We start from the raw sequence: 18,736 nt of genomic DNA on the forward strand, positions 1-18,736 counted from the left end.
AGGAGTGGTGAAGGCCAAGAGAGCAACAGGTGGACTTCAGCTTAACAAAAGGAGCGCTATAGCTAACAGGGGAGGCCCTCCTAAGTTCAAAGGTGGCAGTGATTGAGCGGTCGCCCAGCAAGGAAGTCCTCCCTCAAAATGTGGATCATTCTCTGCATGCCTGGCCTGATTCTTTCTGCCCTGATGACACAAAGAGGCCTGTAATGAGGCTCGGTAGATTCTTTAAAAACACTTTGTGTGGTTGTTTTGAAAAAATGAGTTTGTTGAGCTGTAAATTAATAACACTGCTTCAGAGTGTCATTAACTGCTAAGTGCGTCTCATAAGTGACTTTCCCGGCAGTTGTTTACACGCTCCTTCCTAATATTTTATAAGCACTTTAATGCTGTACACTCTTTTCTCATAAACTAGCTTTATGACAATATACTTTACCGCCGTTTCACTTTTAAATCCTTTAAGTGCAAGCCACGATGCTTTGAAGTGGCATTACTTGTTGCTACTGTGCGAGGAGCAGAATAATACCACAAGGTTTAAAGTGTAATTACTGAGTTCAGAGGTTGGGCCTCGAAATGAACCCTGCCACTGAGCTGCTGTAAACTTCACGTGTAAGCCTTTAGTCACCTACAGAGACCCTCATTAGAAAAAGATGTACAGAAATTTGACTCAGATTTGACTTAATCCTCAAATAACCCATAAAGTAAAAACACTCTCTCTCTTTCTCCCCCCTTCACGACAGTTTTATATACTTGCCCCTGCAGGATCCACATCTTAAAGTCATCAAACGATCTGCAGGATTTTAGAGTACAGTAGGTAAGCCTATGTCACTACTTTGACATTATGTGTGTTAGTTACGTAGCGTTGCTTTAAACCAAACAGCCATGACTCACAAGTTAAATCAGACTGGGAGGTATCTCATTCAGGACTCTTTTAGAGAAAACAAAAGGGGTTTTAGTGAGCGCTCTTAAAACAGCCAAACCTCATGTGACGCAGCCACTCTGCTTTGTGCTCAGTCCTTCACTTTGTCACCTTCAAGCTTTTCCCTCCTACTTCTCCTTTGTGTCGCTGCATGCTTTCTCCAGACAAAAGGGAAAACTAGCATATGACTTCTTTTTAAAGCAGCAGAAACGTGTGTGTGTGTGACAGTTATAGCGTCTGCATTCCAGCACAGCAGGGAGGTTTCCAAGCAGGTATTCTGCAGTCCCTTCTAGTGTGTGCTGATTTGTTGCTTGCAGGACATGTGGAGGGGGTGCAGTGTGGTGTAGTGTACGTACGCCAGAGCCATGATGCTCAGAGGTCGGCCTGCCAACGATTCGAGGCGCTTCAGAGTCTCCATGTTGTCTGACGACAGGCCCATCCCGCTGTCCGTCTGACCGCCCTGATGATGAAGATGCAGAGACAGAGAGAGGGAGAATAATTAAGACCATAAATGTATTTGTCAACTTAAATATAGAAAGTAAACTTTATTTTATAGAACCTTTTAGAAAAGTGCTTCACACAACATATAAAGGTATGAAATACATAGTCAAACATAGATATCATAAAACCAGGGATACGGAAGCCTATTCCATTTTTTGTAGGATTACTTTTATCTTTATTTGACACTTTTAGCTATCATGACGCCCGTTAAGGTCTTCGTGCAGAACAAGCCCTTAAAGGATCAGAAGTAAATACTGAAGCCAAACCACAGAGGGCTTTAAAAGCAATCAACAAAATCTTAATTTGAAACGTGTATGGAGTCAAAGTACTTCAGTCACGAGTGAAGTCCTGTGTTAGTTTGAAGCCTTGCTGCTACATTTTGCAACAATTGCTGCATCAAAGACTTGCATGCAATATTTCTGATTTGTAGATAGCAAGATTAAACAACACTGATTGTATTAATGTTAAACACGCTTGCCATATTCTTTGTTCTGTTTTGTTTTGTCAGGATTCTTGCGTTTAGCATTATGCACTGAGCTACAACTTCAACCCAGTGTTGCACAATGACTTTTTATCACTATCAAGTTGCAAACGCTTTGAAACCATCCAGCTTGTTATGGCAGTGAGGCATCAGTGCAGGGAATCAAAATAAAATGTAATGTGAGGTATTGAATAATATGGTCAAATGCTGGCAGAAATGTAAAAGTTGAACTAATCAACTTCGAAACGTATACTTTAAGCACACTGTTTCAGATAGAATACATTACATTACATGTTACTCGTTAGACGCTTTTATCCAAAGCGACTTACATACTCAATACTGTAACGCTGTAAATCATTCTGTTTGTGCTTTAGGAAGATAATGCTGAGGGATTCAAATACATTTTTCATATTCATTTGAGATGAGAATCGGTGTGAAGCTCTTCAATGTATCTTCTTCTTCACATGATCCGGAAGAGAGCAACCAAATCTATATTATATAGTTTTTGCTACATAAATTACATTACATTACATGTTACTTGTTAGACGCTTTTATCCAAAGTGACTTACATACTCAATACTGTGGGCAATCCCCACCGGAGCGATTTGGGGTGAAGTGTCTCAGGGACACCACGACATGCTGACTGCAGTGGGACTCAAACTTGCCATCCTCTGATTCGAAGATCAGCGCATTAACCCACTGCGCCACACGCCTCCCTAAATGTGTCCTTGTTTTATCCTCTACTAAAGTTAATCAGAGTAATTAAAGTAAAAAATGACATTCATCTCGCAGGGTGAAGTTTCCAGCTAACTGTCAAATGTCTGGCATCTAACTAATTGCGCAGTTTAGGATAAGTTAAAGCGCAGATTGCGCATCTGTTTCTGGTTGACGTCCAGAATGAATAACTCACCTCATGGTTTTCATTTGTCCCGTCCTCCATGGTGACCTCGTCGAAGGTTTTCACACTGGCAGGACGGATCTTGATGTTCCTGGCGAGAAAATATTTCCATGTTAAGTCTCCAAAGTACTCTGACATGTTCTCATTCTGCTTTAAGAATCCTTTGATTATATTGGAGCCAAGGAGAGGAAAAGATCAACATCAAAGCCACAAGAACTTAATCAACTAAATCAACAGCATCTATGACGTTGTACTCTGAAAACACGCCCTGTTTACTTTCAACACTCACAGGCTAAAAGGATTGCTTAATTTAGCTTTAAGGCTAACTGTCATTAATGCTTTTCAACACCTCTTCAATAAACACACTTGGAGGAGCTGTGAAAACCCAAGAGCTCAATACATATTATTTTAAGTGGACATAAATCTAGAAGCTGGCTCTACGTTTTTTGGGGAAATTCCTCACAGGAGCCACTATAGTGAGAGTTCTCTGGCCATCAAGCTGCCGTGCGTACATTTCTTATCATGTTCCAGTCCGCTCTCATTGTTCTCAGGTCAGATCTTAATGTTCTCCCGGTAGAGCTTAGCTTGAGCGCGCCAGGAACAATAACTATTTGGAATATTATTCACTGAAAAGTGGGAATATTATGTAGGCATTTCCTTTGCAAAACAGACCCAGCGCCTTTTACAATCTGAGCATAGGTGTACATGTCGTTATGATATAGAGATTTATTTCCTTTGAAAGTGTTAACAAATCCATAGGCAAGTGTAACACATTTGAACCAACACACACAAAGCCTACAGTCGTGCTAATATTTTTGTGAGGCTGTGCTAAGGCACTGCAATGCTTTGAGTTAAATGCTAACTGTGGCATTTTAACATTATTACAGTGACAATGCTGAGGTGTCTTATCTTAGTTTAGCCTGTTAGCATGCAAACCTTTTCTAATTGGATCTAACCCCAAAGTGCAGCTGAGGCTGATGGGAATGATAGCAGTTGTGCAGGTATTAGGTCTTTAAAAAAAAATTGGAGGTTGAGATATTTGACTCAAAACTACAAATGTAAATCGGCTGCTGGCTCTAAAAAAAGTCAGGACATCACCACAATAAGTAGGATTTAGTGAATGTCTGTACACATTTTCATGGCACACCCTGCAGTAGTGAGAAACAAGGTGGTGGACTGAGCACTATGAACAAATGGATAGAATAACAACATCTGGTCAAGTACATAAGAGTTTCAGGAGTCTGATTTATGTAAACTAGCCAGCTAATAAGAGCCCCATGTGCTCACCAGGTGCTCCCCGAGTCTCGGAGGGAGATGGGTCGTGTGGTCGTCTCCTCTGACACCGCTGTGGAGGAGGGGTCTCCCAGCTTCCCCAGCAGGACTGTGTTGATGGGTATGTAGTGCTTGCCCTCCTAAATCAACCAAACAGAGACAGAATATATAAGAGGGCAGCCTTATGCTTCAATGATGCAAAGTATAACGAGGCAAGAGGCTTGGGGGCCGATGCTGTGTGCAGGCTATACAAACACACACATGCACAGGTCGTGGCGAGCAGCCAAAGAAACTGAGGTCATGCCTCATAAATCCAACACAATGTTCATGAAGTCGGTGGAGACGGCAAAGTCCGTGACCAGCCTTCCTGCACTGTAACAATACCTTTATTAATAAGATTCAAACCCCTGCATTGCTCTCTCTGTCCCGACTGAACGTGTTCTCATGAGGGAAGCGTTCACGGGCTCATTAGTAGTGTGGCGTGTTTCAGTTTTCATGTTGTCTTTATCTTGTATTACTCCATGGTACAATCTACAGTGCTGTGTAGTCTATGCAGAAGAAGTGTAATGTAATTCCTGCTCATTGTGTGTGTATATCTCTGCTGTAATGTACCATCTGGACGAGACGCCTGTTCTCCTTAGTGGCAAACATGACTAGGTGCGTCTTGTGAACATAAAACTAATCTCAATCTTGTTAGGGCTCTGGCCAGTTTCCTGTCGTCAGTCAGTGCTCAACTTTCTTTAATTTTCATCCATCTTATGAATTATTATTTTTTTACCATTTTGTTTAAAATGTCAGTTGCTCATTGGGTAACGCTGTAAATCATTCTGTTTGTGCTTTAGGAAGATAATGCTGAGGGATTCAAATACATTTTTCATATTCATTTGAGATGAGAATCGGTGTGAAGCTCTTCAATGTATCTTCTTCTTCACATGATCCGGAAGAGAGCAACCAAATCTATATTATATAGTTTTTGCTACATAAATTACATTACATTACATGTTACTTGTTAGACGCTTTTATCCAAAGTGACTTACATACTCAATACTGTGGACAATCCCCACAGGAGCAATTTGGGGTGAAGTCAGTGTCTTGCCCAGGGACACAACGACATGCTGACTGCTGGGACTCAAACTTGCTATCCTCTGATTCGAAGATCAGCGCACTAACCCACTGCGCCACACGCCTCCCAATAAATACATGTGTAATCAATAAAATTAATTGCTGAATTGATTGCTTGATTCCATCTATTGCAGCTTCTTCAGTCTCAGAGTCCTGGTGTTGATTTGTAACACTTTTTTCTACTTTGACAAGTCAAACTGTAAAAAAAAGCATATTGGTACAATGTGTCATTTCCCTACAGTATAATATGTTTGCATAATAATACAGATGTTCCTCTAGTTCAGGGCTGGCCAACCAGTCAGAGGTTAAGAGCCAAATGTTTTCTATGTTACTGCAAAGAGCCACATCAAACACACAGTCACTGATACCGCTATCAGTTTTTTGTTTTCTGGAGACAAGATTTCAACCACGTCACTGATGCATTTTTGTGGCATTGGGATATATATTTTTTAAATCCTCTGGAGCAGAGAGAGGAGCTGTGGATTATTGTTATTGATTAATGCATCAGTGTTTCTTAGGGTCAAAAACACTAAACCCACAACTTAAAATGAAAACGTTTAGTTTATTTAATAAAAGAGCACATGTTCAATGTGAAAAGTGACAGTAGTTATAGATTATTTGCAATTTGGTGCTATGTATATATTACAAAAAAAAAAAAATTATATATATTTTTTAAACACCTTGACAATGGTAGGGGAAACACTGGATAGTGTTTAATCAACGATAGGTTTCCCCCCCCTCAAAGGTGATTGGTTCACTGCATCACAGGTATTATTGTGATTGGCTCTTGGGCCACATCAAAATTAGACGAGCTGTCATCCTCTCATACTGACACCTGACACCACACATACACACGTAGGGAGAGCCGATTTTATCCGAGCCCAAACAACTTTGACCGGCCAAATTACGTCAGAATTATCAGCATTCAATACTTAACAGACCTACTAAATATCAGGTTTAACTGTCAGGAGTAGCTAGTGTTGTCACGATACCAACATTTTGGTTTTGATACCAAGTCAAGAATTGCGATTCCGATTATTTTTCGATACTTTTCTTAAAAAAAAGGAAACAGTCTTAAATGTAATTATTGTGCTTTATTTCACACCAGAACCATAACACACACTTTTAAACAATGAGAACAATAAATTAATTAATAAAATGAATACATGTCTTACAGACAGGCCTCGTGGTGTCCGTAGGCTTGCCCTCACTGTCAGAGATATAGCTAAAATACATCAAAATGTTGCTTCTGGCGTCTTTTTTGTCATCAAGCACTGCTTGAGAGGGGAGGGACTGCAGGCACGGCTGCAGTGCAGGGAGTGGAAGCAGAGCGCTGAACACACACGGCTCTTATTAAAACGGCGCTTTCTCACCGGAGTACTTTTCCCCGTCATTCTTAAAGTACCGATACTAATGAAACGGAGGAATCGTAACGTTTTTAACGGCAGGGTATCGCGGTATACCTTTCAAGTATCGGTACACCGGTCCGTGCAACACTAGTCAGGAGTTAGTGTCTCTCCCCCAAACTCACACATATACAATTCGATATGAACTGAAGAGCCGCATGAAACTAGGCAAAGAGCCGCATGCGGCTCGAGAGCCGCGGGTTGGCCACCCCTGCTCTAGTTCATATTTGTTTCTAAGCCTTATTAAAGCTAAACAACCTCCAACAGTTGGTGACATTTCACACCATTCATAGCAGACAATGTCATCTTGCGTCACACTAATAATAACAATGTTTTTCCATGTGTTTTGAAGTGCAGTTCCCCTTACAAGACCAATGTTTCCATTTCAAAGGGTTTCAAGTGTTTGTGTTGAGTGTGACTTCCCCTCTCAGTGACTCTGAGCCCCCCCCAGGGCGAGACGCCGCTTTGGGTCTCCTTTAGGCTGCAGACTCTGATCAGCAACACTGCTTTCTGAATATTCACAGCGTTTGTGGCTCATAAAGCATAACTAGTGACTAACGGAAATATGACCACATTTCCCCCATTTTGTCTTCGCTCCACTGGCTGCCAATACATTTTAGGATTCATTTCAAAATCCTTTTATTTACTTTTAAATCCCTAAATGGCATGACCCCACCATATCTTTCTGAGCTGCTACACCCTTACACGCCCAACCGCCCTCTCAGGTCAGCTGATCAACTGCTCCTGAACGTGCCCAGAACCAAGAGGGGGCCGTTGCTTCTCTGTAGCAGCTCCCACACTGTGGAACGATCATGCATATCAGACAGGCCTCCACACTGCCTGTTTTTAAATCGCTTCTTAAAACCCACCTCTTCTCCTTAGCGTATAAACATCTCTTAGAGCGTTGCTTTTATTGCTTTTAAATTGTCAATTGTTTTTACTTGTACTTGTTTTATGGTGTGTGAGCTGTGCCGTGTTATGTTTTGTATGTTTTGTTTATTTGACTGTACAGCACTTTGGTCTGGAGGTTTAAAGTGCTCTATAAATAAAGCTGTATTATATTGTAATATTGTCAAAACGGGGAAGGCTTTTTTTTTGGTCCTTTGGTAAACAATTCCATCATGACCGATTGTAATTCAATGGTACTTGAGGGCAGTTTTCTGGAAGAGGCGTGAAAACCTCTCTGGCCTTAGCCCCTCCCGTTTGATGAGCATTAGTGGGCAAGTCATTTATTTAAAAAAATGATCCCGACTATAACTGTGATGCAGTACATAGTTTTAACGATGAGAATGAGAATGACTGTCCTGTTATCTTTTCAAACTAATGGGCCTATCAGCGACTTATCCTCACCCGCAGCTGTGAGCATTTAGCTCTGATAACCAAAATGGTTAACTATTAAAATCCACTCATATTTTCTGGAATGCTTTGCTGATAATGTCCATCCTTACCTTTTTGGGTTGCTTTGCAGAGTTTACTTTTTTGCTCATGTTCGGATAGAAAAATCTCCTGTATATTCAACCGTTAAATCAGGCTTCCATCACCTAAAGAGTTGTGCACATGAAAAATGACCTGTAGCAGGCAACATTTGTTTTATTTTAACATTTTGTTGGGGGGGCATTTTATCCCTTTAATTGGAGAAGGACAGGAAATGCCCTATACCCCTCTGCTAGGGTTGCCAACATGCTAGATTTTCTAAAGTCTGAAAACAGAGCCAGGGGGAGAAGAAGTTGACTGTCAGACCACTTGAATTACAATATGTTTGAAGTATGAGGTATGTTTGGATTTAAACTTGATTTTTTGTTTGTTTTATTTGTTATTTTCTGAGAAAACACTTCCGTACAAGTGTATATGACCTCTACTGTAAATGTAAGTTCACACCAGAGCCAAACAGATGCTGAGCATAAACTCTTCACTCTTGCTACAGTGGAAGCAAGCCATTGACACATCACATGTAGTTTTCAAACAGTACACACTATCTTGTCTTCCGTACCTGTTGCACGCTGGCCTGCAGCAGATCTCCCAGCTGCTCCACCAGCTCAGTGAAGTTCGGTCTCTCCTGTGGTTCTCCCTGCCAGCAGTCCAACATGGTCTGATATCTAAGAGCAAAGAATAAATCACTCAGCAAAAACTCTAGATAGACTCGTGAAGCCTGCAGTGTGCTGGATGGACATGCTTAGTGCCAAGAACAACATTCAGTATATTTGGGTTGATGCATTATATAAACTGTGAAAAAGCCGGATTGGTAGTCCAATAAACAAAGCTCTCGGCATTGAGGGACCACATCTGGCGCACCTCTAAATCGACTGTCATCTAGAATATTCCTACATATCCTGCCTTCTAATCTCTGGTGGTTTGATTCTCTCTCGGTCTCGGGTGTGAGAGCACACGGCCTCGCTCGGGTCTCTGACAGGCTGTCAGCATCTTTGCCCATGTGGGAAGACTCTGAGCCTTAATGTGAGTTTCCATCGCAGTGGCTTGTTTCGTTTTGTGGAGGAATTTAGAAACAGAGCACCACGGCTGTTACACTCAGCATGTTACTGATTGGGATTGATGGGGGAGATAGATCCCTCTCTTGTTTCAGTTGCAGCACCCAGGTTTTTCCCTGCAGATATCTTAGGTTTTAAGTAAATATAACTATTATGATTCCGTTATGGCATCATATTTAGTCAATCTCAAGTTTGAGGACTTGGAAAAGCAGATGGTCTTTTGACAAACCCCCACCCCTCCTCTTCTTCTTCATCATCTGTGTTTGTGTGCAGGGCATCTTAACCGCTCTACATTGAGATGCTGTGATTCCCACGTTAATGAAGTCATCCAGGTGGAAGCCCTCCTAAGGGGGACAGGATGTGGAGAGCTTGATCACAGCCTAATGCATATCATTCAAGGGGGCGGGGGGAGCAGACACATTGTATGATTGCACAATTTAAACCACATTTCCTGCCTGGTGCATACTGAGAATAAATAGCTCCTGCATGTTTGAGGGAATGTGGTGTTTCTGAGATGAGTTGGGGGAGTTCTGTAGAAATTAGCTATTTTGTCCGGTTGGGCAAGTGTTGTGGGATGGGAAGTGAGCATCCTTTTTATTGTCCTCCCACTCTCTGAGCAGCATCCGCTAAATTCCTCTGCAATGAATCAGGATGGTGGGATCTTATTAACAGACGGAAGAAACATTTCCGACAAATCAGAGCCACAGGGGCACTTGCTCAACCCTTCCTGCAACCTTATGTGCTTTCCACATTATACTGTCTGTTACGAGTTAGGGTCAAGGTGTCAAACCCTGGGCTTACAGACACATTTGATCCACTGCAGCAGCGTCCAGGGGATCAGCTGTGTTCCCCCCACTGACTGAGTGCATTGCTGTGCATCCCAGTTACACTGATATCAACAGTTTTATCTTAGCTCTAAATTAGCAGCAGGCCTCACAGCTATAAGCCTGCAGAACATATAATCTTGTGGGTCTATTTTTTTCTTTTAGATGGAAAGTAGGAGAGATTCTTGGCACCAGCCGGTCTGCATCTACAGATCTTCTGTTCTGACTGAACACTAACAGTCTGGATTGGATTTTGTCCATCATTTCCAATCTCTGTATGCCTTGCAAAGCTGAATAATTAATTCAGTTAGCTTTACTTGGCACAAGCTGCTATAAGCTCTAGACCTTTTGATATCACATAATTATTAGGCAAAAGTGCAGTATTATGCTTTCAAAACAAATACGTTTTGTGGACTATATGAGTCATTTTAAATTAAAACCAGACACAAAGTATGCACACATGTTTCAGGGAGACTCAGGGTTCAGACTGTGTTCGCTGGCTCTGCATCGGCTGTACATTAGACATGAGTCAAAGTGTTCTTGTTACAACAAAAGTTTGTCTAGCTGCATCCCTGACGGACAGCACTGATACCAAAGAAGAGCACTCTGTGTTCTCCCACAGATATTTATGTCCAGCACTACCCACCAGCCCCTGCTCAAACATCTCCAGTCTCTCGCTCTCCTCACTTGGGGGAACATCACATTTAAATGCAGTGCTCAGTTACATCTGCAGAGCTGTCACTCAGAAAGGGCTTCAGAGCTCCAAGCTCACCGCATCAGAGCTAATCAGTCGCTAATGTTTCCTCCTGCAGCTTTCAGGGCAGGATTACCCATGATTCTTATCAGGCACCCCTGACCTGCAGCTGCAACCACAAAGAGGGAGTAACGCACATACAAAGCTTTGTATTGATATGGGAAGCTTTTAATGGCTGCAAACTTTACCATGGCCTTTTTGAGGAGATCATACAGCTGGGAATATGGAGCTAGTTTGCTGGGACACACCATAGTTCTTTAGGACTATAGAAAAGTGATATAGATTTGAATTGTATGATGACATTATTTTGCAATCCTGCTTTTTAAAGAAGAAGGATAGGATAGAGACGTTATTGCTCCCAAACACCGTCCTCTTCCCTGTGTCAGTTTGACTTCTGTTTGTTCTTTACTAAAGAAAATAGTAAATAGAGATTCTCACATTTCAGAGGAAGAGTATTCGGGCGCTCTCATCCTGGTCCCGTCTTTCAGCCTGCAGCAAAATTCTTCGTCTATTTGGACGCCGGGGTACGGGGAGGCACCTGAGAGAGGAAGGAGGGGGAGAGGTTCATCACATTATCACATCATGATTGGTTGTGCATTGAAAAATCCATTGACAGAGTATCACACTCAGTAGCCCTTATGTAAGTACGACAGGTGCTATGTAGGGAAGGCTGTATAGCAGAAATAGATCTCCGCATAATGATATTTAGTGTAACCGCACCACGAGCTACAGCCTCATAAATCATCATTAAGTTGAATCAACACCTTTCTGAATCTGTTTCAACACAAACTGACAGACTGACTAAGATTTATTGCATGACTGTTTTATTACAATAGATTAATGTGGAAAATCTGATGACTGTTTTCTACTCATGTCCCTAGACTTGGTTTTGACCTGATATTCAAACAATTTGTGTTATTAGGATGATATCAATATGATCAACAGGCTCTTAGGGAATGAAACACGGCCATTTTGTACCTGTCTATTCCCTTTACTGGTGCGAGCGTTCACTGCAGCTTTCCAACTCTGATGTTCTACATGAACACACATTTTCTTAGAAACTCCTTGAGATTGTGTTACATTTACTTGCTAGAAAAACATCAACTATGTAGGATTATTGATTATAATTGCTTGGCTGATGCAACATGATCCAATCATGACTTAACATAATGTGCAATGTTGTCATATTTGCTGAGTCATGAGTCTGTCAAATAAATGACTCGCAAACCAAAACCATTACTAATTTCATCTAATTCCAACCATTCTGTTGGTAATAACATTTGAATTTGAAGCCTACTTCTCGCTCGGCCCCCTGTGAAAACATGCAGTCATACACCAAAACAACTTGTATCCAATATCCAATTGTTTTCTTGGGGGAAAATAAAGCCCATTCTATGTTACTAATACCATTTCTTGAGTCATAAATAAGGATTTTGTTTGCTTGAACCCCCACATGCAATATAAAACAACATTTTTGTGGCGATACAAGTTTTGGGATGAACCACAGTCTAGCTTGGCAAAGCGACCAAACAGCTCCAAAGACAAAAAGCTTACTGTAGAAGGAAAAAACTAAATCTGTGATCACACGGTTTATATTGCTAGTTACCGCAGACAAAAACCCAAAGTAGTTTACTTTTTTAAACAAGTGCTATTAAACGTACAATATGAAAAGTTCTGAAGTATGGATCCTTTAGACACCCCTGTGGTGCAGTGCCTCTCTATGCACTCAGTTGTAGCAGTGTAGCAAACTAATGCCCAAGGTTTTCCAAATGTTTCGCCGACACCATCTTCGTCATGGTCGTCAAGGGCAGATCCATCCCAAATCCCGCAAATACTGTACGTTTCCTACGGACACCACTGATAACGCTATGAGTCAAAGGCAACACGACCATAAGTGTGACGTTAGTTCTGCCTCACAACGCCTGCCTAAACCACAGCTATGTCGACCAGCTAACCTTTTGCTCAACCCTTTCCTCTGATCAGTAAAGGTCCAGATGTCTTCCAAGAGTAAACGGTAACAATGTGGCTTAGAGCTGAATAAAAACTGAGCTAATGTTATCTCTGACGGACAACCACATTGCAGACACATGCACAGAGGGTATATGAAACGGACGGGTATCTTGATTAAAATAATGATTTCTATAGGTTTGAAAATAAATTGAAAAACTTAATGTAATGTAATGTAAAACACTCAACAAAATATATGACAAAATGTCTTGTTATTTTTCTGCATCGAAGTCCAAAAGCAAACTGACATTTCCAACAAAATGTATAGATACATAGCTTTTACTCAAATATTTAGTTTTTCGAAACATTTAATTTGCCTACAATTGACTTTCCATTAACTTTGGTGCAGCTCAAATGTGTAAACATCATCTTATCTAATTCTATCATATTCTATGGTATGGTGTTCCTCTCCAGTCCGAAGATATTACTTATATAATAATGAAACATAATATACTCTCATTTCCTTAAGGTAATCTCCCCTTGTTGTGAATATTCAGAATGATAAACACATGCTTTATTTTTTGGAATAAACCCTAAATAAACAAGCTTTGGATATTTAAAACCCCAAAACGGAACAGACACACTTTTGGTTCAAAGAGCGATGTGAAAAACAGGCTTGGGTTACCCTGAAACTTTTGACCTCAGACGTGATCAGGTTGCGAAGCTCACTTCTTTTGCCATTTGTCTTGGACATTTTGTATCATTGTTTCCTGATTTATTTTTCTGAGGCCCCGCTAACACTACCCAGATGTGTAAGTGTTTCTTTAACGGAAAAAATGTGGTGAGAATGTGTCAAGAGTGAAGAAGAGGGAGAAAGAGACCATAAAAAAGGAAGGAAAGACAAAAGGGAAAGTGTCATAATGACATCAGTGTGCTTTACATTTGAAAGAATATGCAATTTGACACACTTTTTTTCAACTGCAGCGGGTGGCGGCACCGTATGGCGGAGATTCAAAAACAGCAAAACGTACAGAATAGTAATACATCCAACTTCAGTTACACTTTCTCTTATGTTTCCACTGCTTCCCATGGTGACATTTAAACATACATTATTTCATGTTGAGTCTCGCTATAGAAACGTGTGGTGAGCTCTGTGCCTCGGTGCGCAGGCAATCATGGACTCACACACAATGCTGCCTTAAAGGCTGCAGTGGTTTCACAGCAGGGAAGCACTTTTACACCGATCCGGCTGCCTGGTTACAGTTTGTGTTTCCAGCTGGGACCGAACGGACAGCTTAAATAGGAGGTGTTCGCTGGTTTTAATGTCCCATGCCTGTACTAAAAATCAAAGTCTAACCTCACTAAGTGGAGTGGCACAACATATTTCTCAGGTTGACAATGAAAGCTAAGGCCCTTTGTCCCCAAAGACAGAATTACACAGAAGAAAAAGACCGTTATTTCTCTTGCATCTGGTGAGTCTCTGTAGAGCTCTATTCTCACTGATCACCTCTGATAACAGAGAGGTTGACTGAGCAGCTAGGCTTAATGTTAGCCGGGACTACATGGAATGTAAATGTATTGTATGATTTTCATGTCACAAGGAAATCATGGGAAGTGTGCAAATGATTGTAAATATAACTTTGAGGAATGGAAATCCAGACAGTGAACACTGGAGCTTGATATTTCAACATTTAAGTCCTTGAATCATTGTAACAGTCTTCTCTTTTTTCATTACAATTGTGCACTACTGTTACTGTTGGATACACTTTTCACAATCCAGTGTTTTTATATAATTTTATGTTTCATCGTGTATGTTCTCTCATCTTATCCTACAACTTATTGTCCTTTTTTTCCTCCTTGACTTTAATAAGACTACTGCACATATTGCGAGTGGCTAACCTGTTCTCTCGTACTTTACAACCCTTTGTAAACATACATATGCCTAATAAAATATATGAACTGGTATGTAGTATACTATAAATATTAGTTTTCTTTTATAAACGGTTTGTTTTACGTCTCCTAACATTTGTGTGTTTTATGCAAAGGCAGGCTTCTTTGGCCTCGCTGTATGATAGCATGTTAGTAACAAGTGTTCACTGCTGAGCCACGACACTTACCCAGAGAGAAGATCTCCCACATGAGAACACCAAAGGACCAGACGTCACTCTGAGTCGTGTAGATCTTGTCAAAAATGGCCTCAGGTGCCATCCACTTGAGCGGCAGTCTGGCCTGTGCAGATATTGAGATAACATTTTGTTTAAAACTCCCTTATCTCAGAGCTGTGAACATCTCACTACTTAAACTATGACATCTGTGGAGCATCAATTAGTTTAAACTGTGTGAGCAGGTGCTAATTCTGAAGAGCTATTCTCCTAGGCCGGTTCTAGCACTGCTGTATTAACTCAGTCCTCCTGTTTTCTGCCAGTGATAGCTTACTGTTTTGCATGTTATCTATTAATGAAAGTGCTTTAAACATTTCATCTGTAAGACAACTGGAAAAAGTTTGACTAGACTTGAATAAACTTACATCTCCTTTGCGAACATAATCCGGGTCTTTGTATATGTCTCTGGCAAGTCCAAAATCACAAATCTTTACAACATTATTCTCAGAAAGCAGGATGTTTCGAGCAGCCAGATCACGATGGATGCACTGAGGAAAGAAAGGAAGGAAAAAAAACTGTATTCAGCGTGATTTACATTTATAAGTTTAGGTTTTCTGCTTGCAATTGACTTCACAAAGGCATTCTGCGTGCTAAAAAACATCGATGCTGGCAGAGCAACACATGGTCAAGTCATCAGTGATATTTCAATAGGAGATGATGTGTTCCATATCCAGGCTAAGAAACGGTCCGTAACGACTGATTTAAAACAATGGCTTCGTTGCCTAATCAGTCCCATCCGGTCTCCCCAGAATTATGAATGACTTGTAAAATGAATGAACTATACACTGACATCCTTTAGAAACACTGGAGTAACAGTGTGTCATAGTAACCCTAACCCTCACATTCGACTTAAAGGTCCCATGTCATGCTTTTCTGGTTATTACCCGTCTCCTTGTGTGTTATGTAGCTTTTTCTGCATGTAAACGGTCTGCAAAGTCACAAACCCTCAAAGTACACCCTGCAGCGAGTAAAACACTAACACAGAAAAGACCTGTCTATGCCCCAGAACGCCTCGTTGGAGATTTTCTTTTTCCATTTTTGTCTTCTGGGAACCAAGTGACGGGCCCGGTCCGAGCACACACAGACCCACAGCCAGGCTGCGGGTGTGTGTGTGCTCCGGCCGAGCTCGGGCCGGGCCTCGCCGTGTCCCGCAAACCCCACACAGCAACCAGGAAACAACACCAGCAAGCCAGCTAACACTGTCTGCTCCAGCAGCGAGCCCCGCAACGTCCCGCCAACACGGCACCCAGACCCCACGCAGCATTCTCATCTGTTTGTCATTGCTGGTGTCATTTCCTGGTTGCTAACGCCATTGTAACACATAATCTCTGATGTTCCGCTGTAACGGTGGTGGACTAATCAGAACAGAGTGGGCAAGCTGACCAATCAGGGCACAGTGGGCTCACAGGGGGGGGGGGGGGGGGGGAATTGCACAATATAAATCTATTCTAGTATACCTCAACAATAGAATTATGATCAGTAGAAATGGCCATGACATGGGACCTTTAAGTAAAAACATTGCTTTTTGCTTATATTTTATGTTTACAGTGAAAAAGTGTAATTCTACTTGGACTCAGTTGGCTTTAATGGTTTAAACACACCAGTTAGACAAGAGTGAATGAGTTACTGGGTAAAATGTGTCAACATTTAAATCCAAATCCAACTAAAAAGATCTGTCAAAATGTAGATGCAGCTGTTTGAAATTAAAAAGTGTCTTAAGAGAGATTTCTGAGAGGAGTGTGGAGAAGAGTGTACCTTTCGTGAAGCCAAGAACTCCATGCCTTTTGCAACTTGGAAACTGTAGCAAATTAAATCTTCCAACGTCAGGACTCTCTTATACAAATCCTCAGATTCTGTAAAACAAAACAACAAAGTATTCCCAGTGAGAATGATTTTTAAATTATGATGCTGTCTTTCAGTTTAGGACGCTTAATCCTACTCATCTATTAATTGTTCACATGGGGAAACTGCAATTTTAAAGTCCCTGACAAAAACACATCGCTTAACAATCCGTCCTCCTACACACTCAAAACATCCTTTACACATGAAAACAAATTACAGTTTCCTCCAAATGCAGGTGAAATGTGTGGTTACGGGCCGAGTGCTGCTGGGGGGTCTGAGAGAGGAACTCACGAGGAGGCCTTCCACTGGCCCACCTGAGTAAACAGCTAATCAAACCAGAAATAACACATCGGGGACAACATGGCCGACGTGCCGTGTCAGAGCTGGAGCCGCGGAGCAACACTCGGGTCAGGACAGGAAACAAACCGACGCCTCCCCAGACCCAGTGGGGTGACAGAGGCTCCTGCTGCAGCGATTGTACTGCTGAACAGGAGGAGGAAACGTCCCATCAGAAAACAATCCGAGAGGAGCCTACGTTCCTGGGCAGGAGGGGTGGAGCAGAGGTGAAGGGAGGGGGAGAGGAGGGAGACAGCAGTAGGGACAAACAGAGGGGGGGGGTGGGGGTGGTGGAAGGGAAGCAAGACGTGCTTGGCCTTTACCTTCTTCCTCTTCCTCCGAGTCGCAGTAGCTCTTATCTTCGATGAAGCCAGAGCTAGCCGAGCTTCCGGTGCTGGCCACGCTCTCCAGGCGGCGCTTCATCATCTCGCTCAGCTCGCAGCCTGAACCTGGCGGCACCACCTTACCGTCCTGCCTCTGAGACACACACACACACACACACACACACACACACACACACACACACACACACACACACACACACACACACACACACACACACACACACACACACACACACACACACACGCAATGTTTAACCACAGAATCAGGTTTATAGGGGTTCAATAACAAGGAATTTGCCTTGTATCGCATACATTAAACATATAAGGAGAAAACTAAAATGTATTGAAAGTACAAGAAGGTCAAGAACATAAATAAGGAGTAGAACAATTATACGAAACATGTAAGTTGCTATTTCAAAATACTACTACAAAAATGTATTATAATTTGAGGGGGGATCGGCAAAAGACGAGGGAAGTGCTTCTGCTGACATGCATGGGGCATTCCTACAGTTTATAGTTATATTATTTATGTATTGACTTGCTGGGTTATCCATGTTTGTACTAGTGCTTTTTCATATGTTTTTAAATGTGATCGAGTACGGGCTGATTTCATTTACATTTAAAAAAAGTTTTGCCTGTTGCCGGTTGTTTGTGTTGTTCAAAATGTGCGTAGTAATGGATCCCTTGTCTATTTATCTGCAAACCCAAATCTACCTATGGGTACAAATAAATGACCTACTATAGTTGACAAAAAGGTCCCTAACAGCTCACACGGATTTCATGCGTGTAGACAGAATGTGGAGAAACCTAAGAGACAGGAAATGCAAATCACGCAGCTCACCTTGTAGACGAGGAAGTCCTCTCTCTTGCCTCTCAAATAGTTGGACAAGTTGCCATATTTGCAGTACTCCACTATCATCATCAGCGGGCCTGTTTCAGATCGTACATGTCATTATTCCAACATCATGTGATGGTTCAGAGATGAGATTTAAACTCAAAGGTTAAACCGATAATTCAACAACCCTTTCTTCCATATATTTAGTTTATATACATTTAAACCCAAATATCAAAACAGTAATAGTTCCCCAGGATGAAGCTCACCTCCGGGCTTGGTGCAGGCTCCCAGCAGGTTGACCACGTTCAGGTGATGGCCGATGTGGATCAGGATTTTTAACTCTGACATCAGAGCTTTCCGCTCATTTGACGTAGCGCCTCCTGTAATAAAACACATTTAGATTCCATTTTGTTTAATTGTCTTTTTTTTTTTAAGATGACTTCAAAATTGTTATGGTCAACAATACGAACACCTGGAATCCAAACCCAAAAATGAGTAAGAAACATATTTAAAAAAACTGCAACTTCAGTGAAAATGTAATTTTAAAAAGGACAGTGAAAACAGTGAAACACCAAGTTAATGAATTTGAATATTTTCTTCTTGTATTTACTAA

The 18,736-nt window shown here is 41.5% G+C and overlaps 1 protein-coding gene across 1 annotated transcript in view; it reads right to left on the minus strand.

The window, feature by feature from the left end:
- The window catches only part of kdrl (kinase insert domain receptor like), a 55,528-nt gene that overhangs the window by 3,328 nt on the left and 33,464 nt on the right, over positions 1-18,736 (minus strand). Inside the window, exons 19-29 of the mRNA XM_034202874.1 lie at positions 18,390-18,503; positions 18,130-18,218; positions 17,268-17,421; positions 16,522-16,619; positions 15,132-15,254; positions 14,722-14,833; positions 11,096-11,195; positions 8,584-8,689; positions 4,081-4,205; positions 2,806-2,884; positions 1,270-1,373 (exon numbers count right to left, since the gene is read on the minus strand). Of these exons, the coding sequence (XP_034058765.1) occupies positions 1,270-1,373; positions 2,806-2,884; positions 4,081-4,205; positions 8,584-8,689; positions 11,096-11,195; positions 14,722-14,833; positions 15,132-15,254; positions 16,522-16,619; positions 17,268-17,421; positions 18,130-18,218; positions 18,390-18,503 (1,204 nt within the window). The remainder of the gene's footprint in view (positions 1-1,269; positions 1,374-2,805; positions 2,885-4,080; positions 4,206-8,583; positions 8,690-11,095; positions 11,196-14,721; positions 14,834-15,131; positions 15,255-16,521; positions 16,620-17,267; positions 17,422-18,129; positions 18,219-18,389; positions 18,504-18,736) is intronic.

The sequence above is a fragment of the Gymnodraco acuticeps genome, unplaced genomic scaffold (assembly GCF_902827175.1).
Source record: "Gymnodraco acuticeps unplaced genomic scaffold, fGymAcu1.1, whole genome shotgun sequence".
Lineage (NCBI taxonomy): Eukaryota > Metazoa > Chordata > Actinopteri > Perciformes > Bathydraconidae > Gymnodraco > Gymnodraco acuticeps.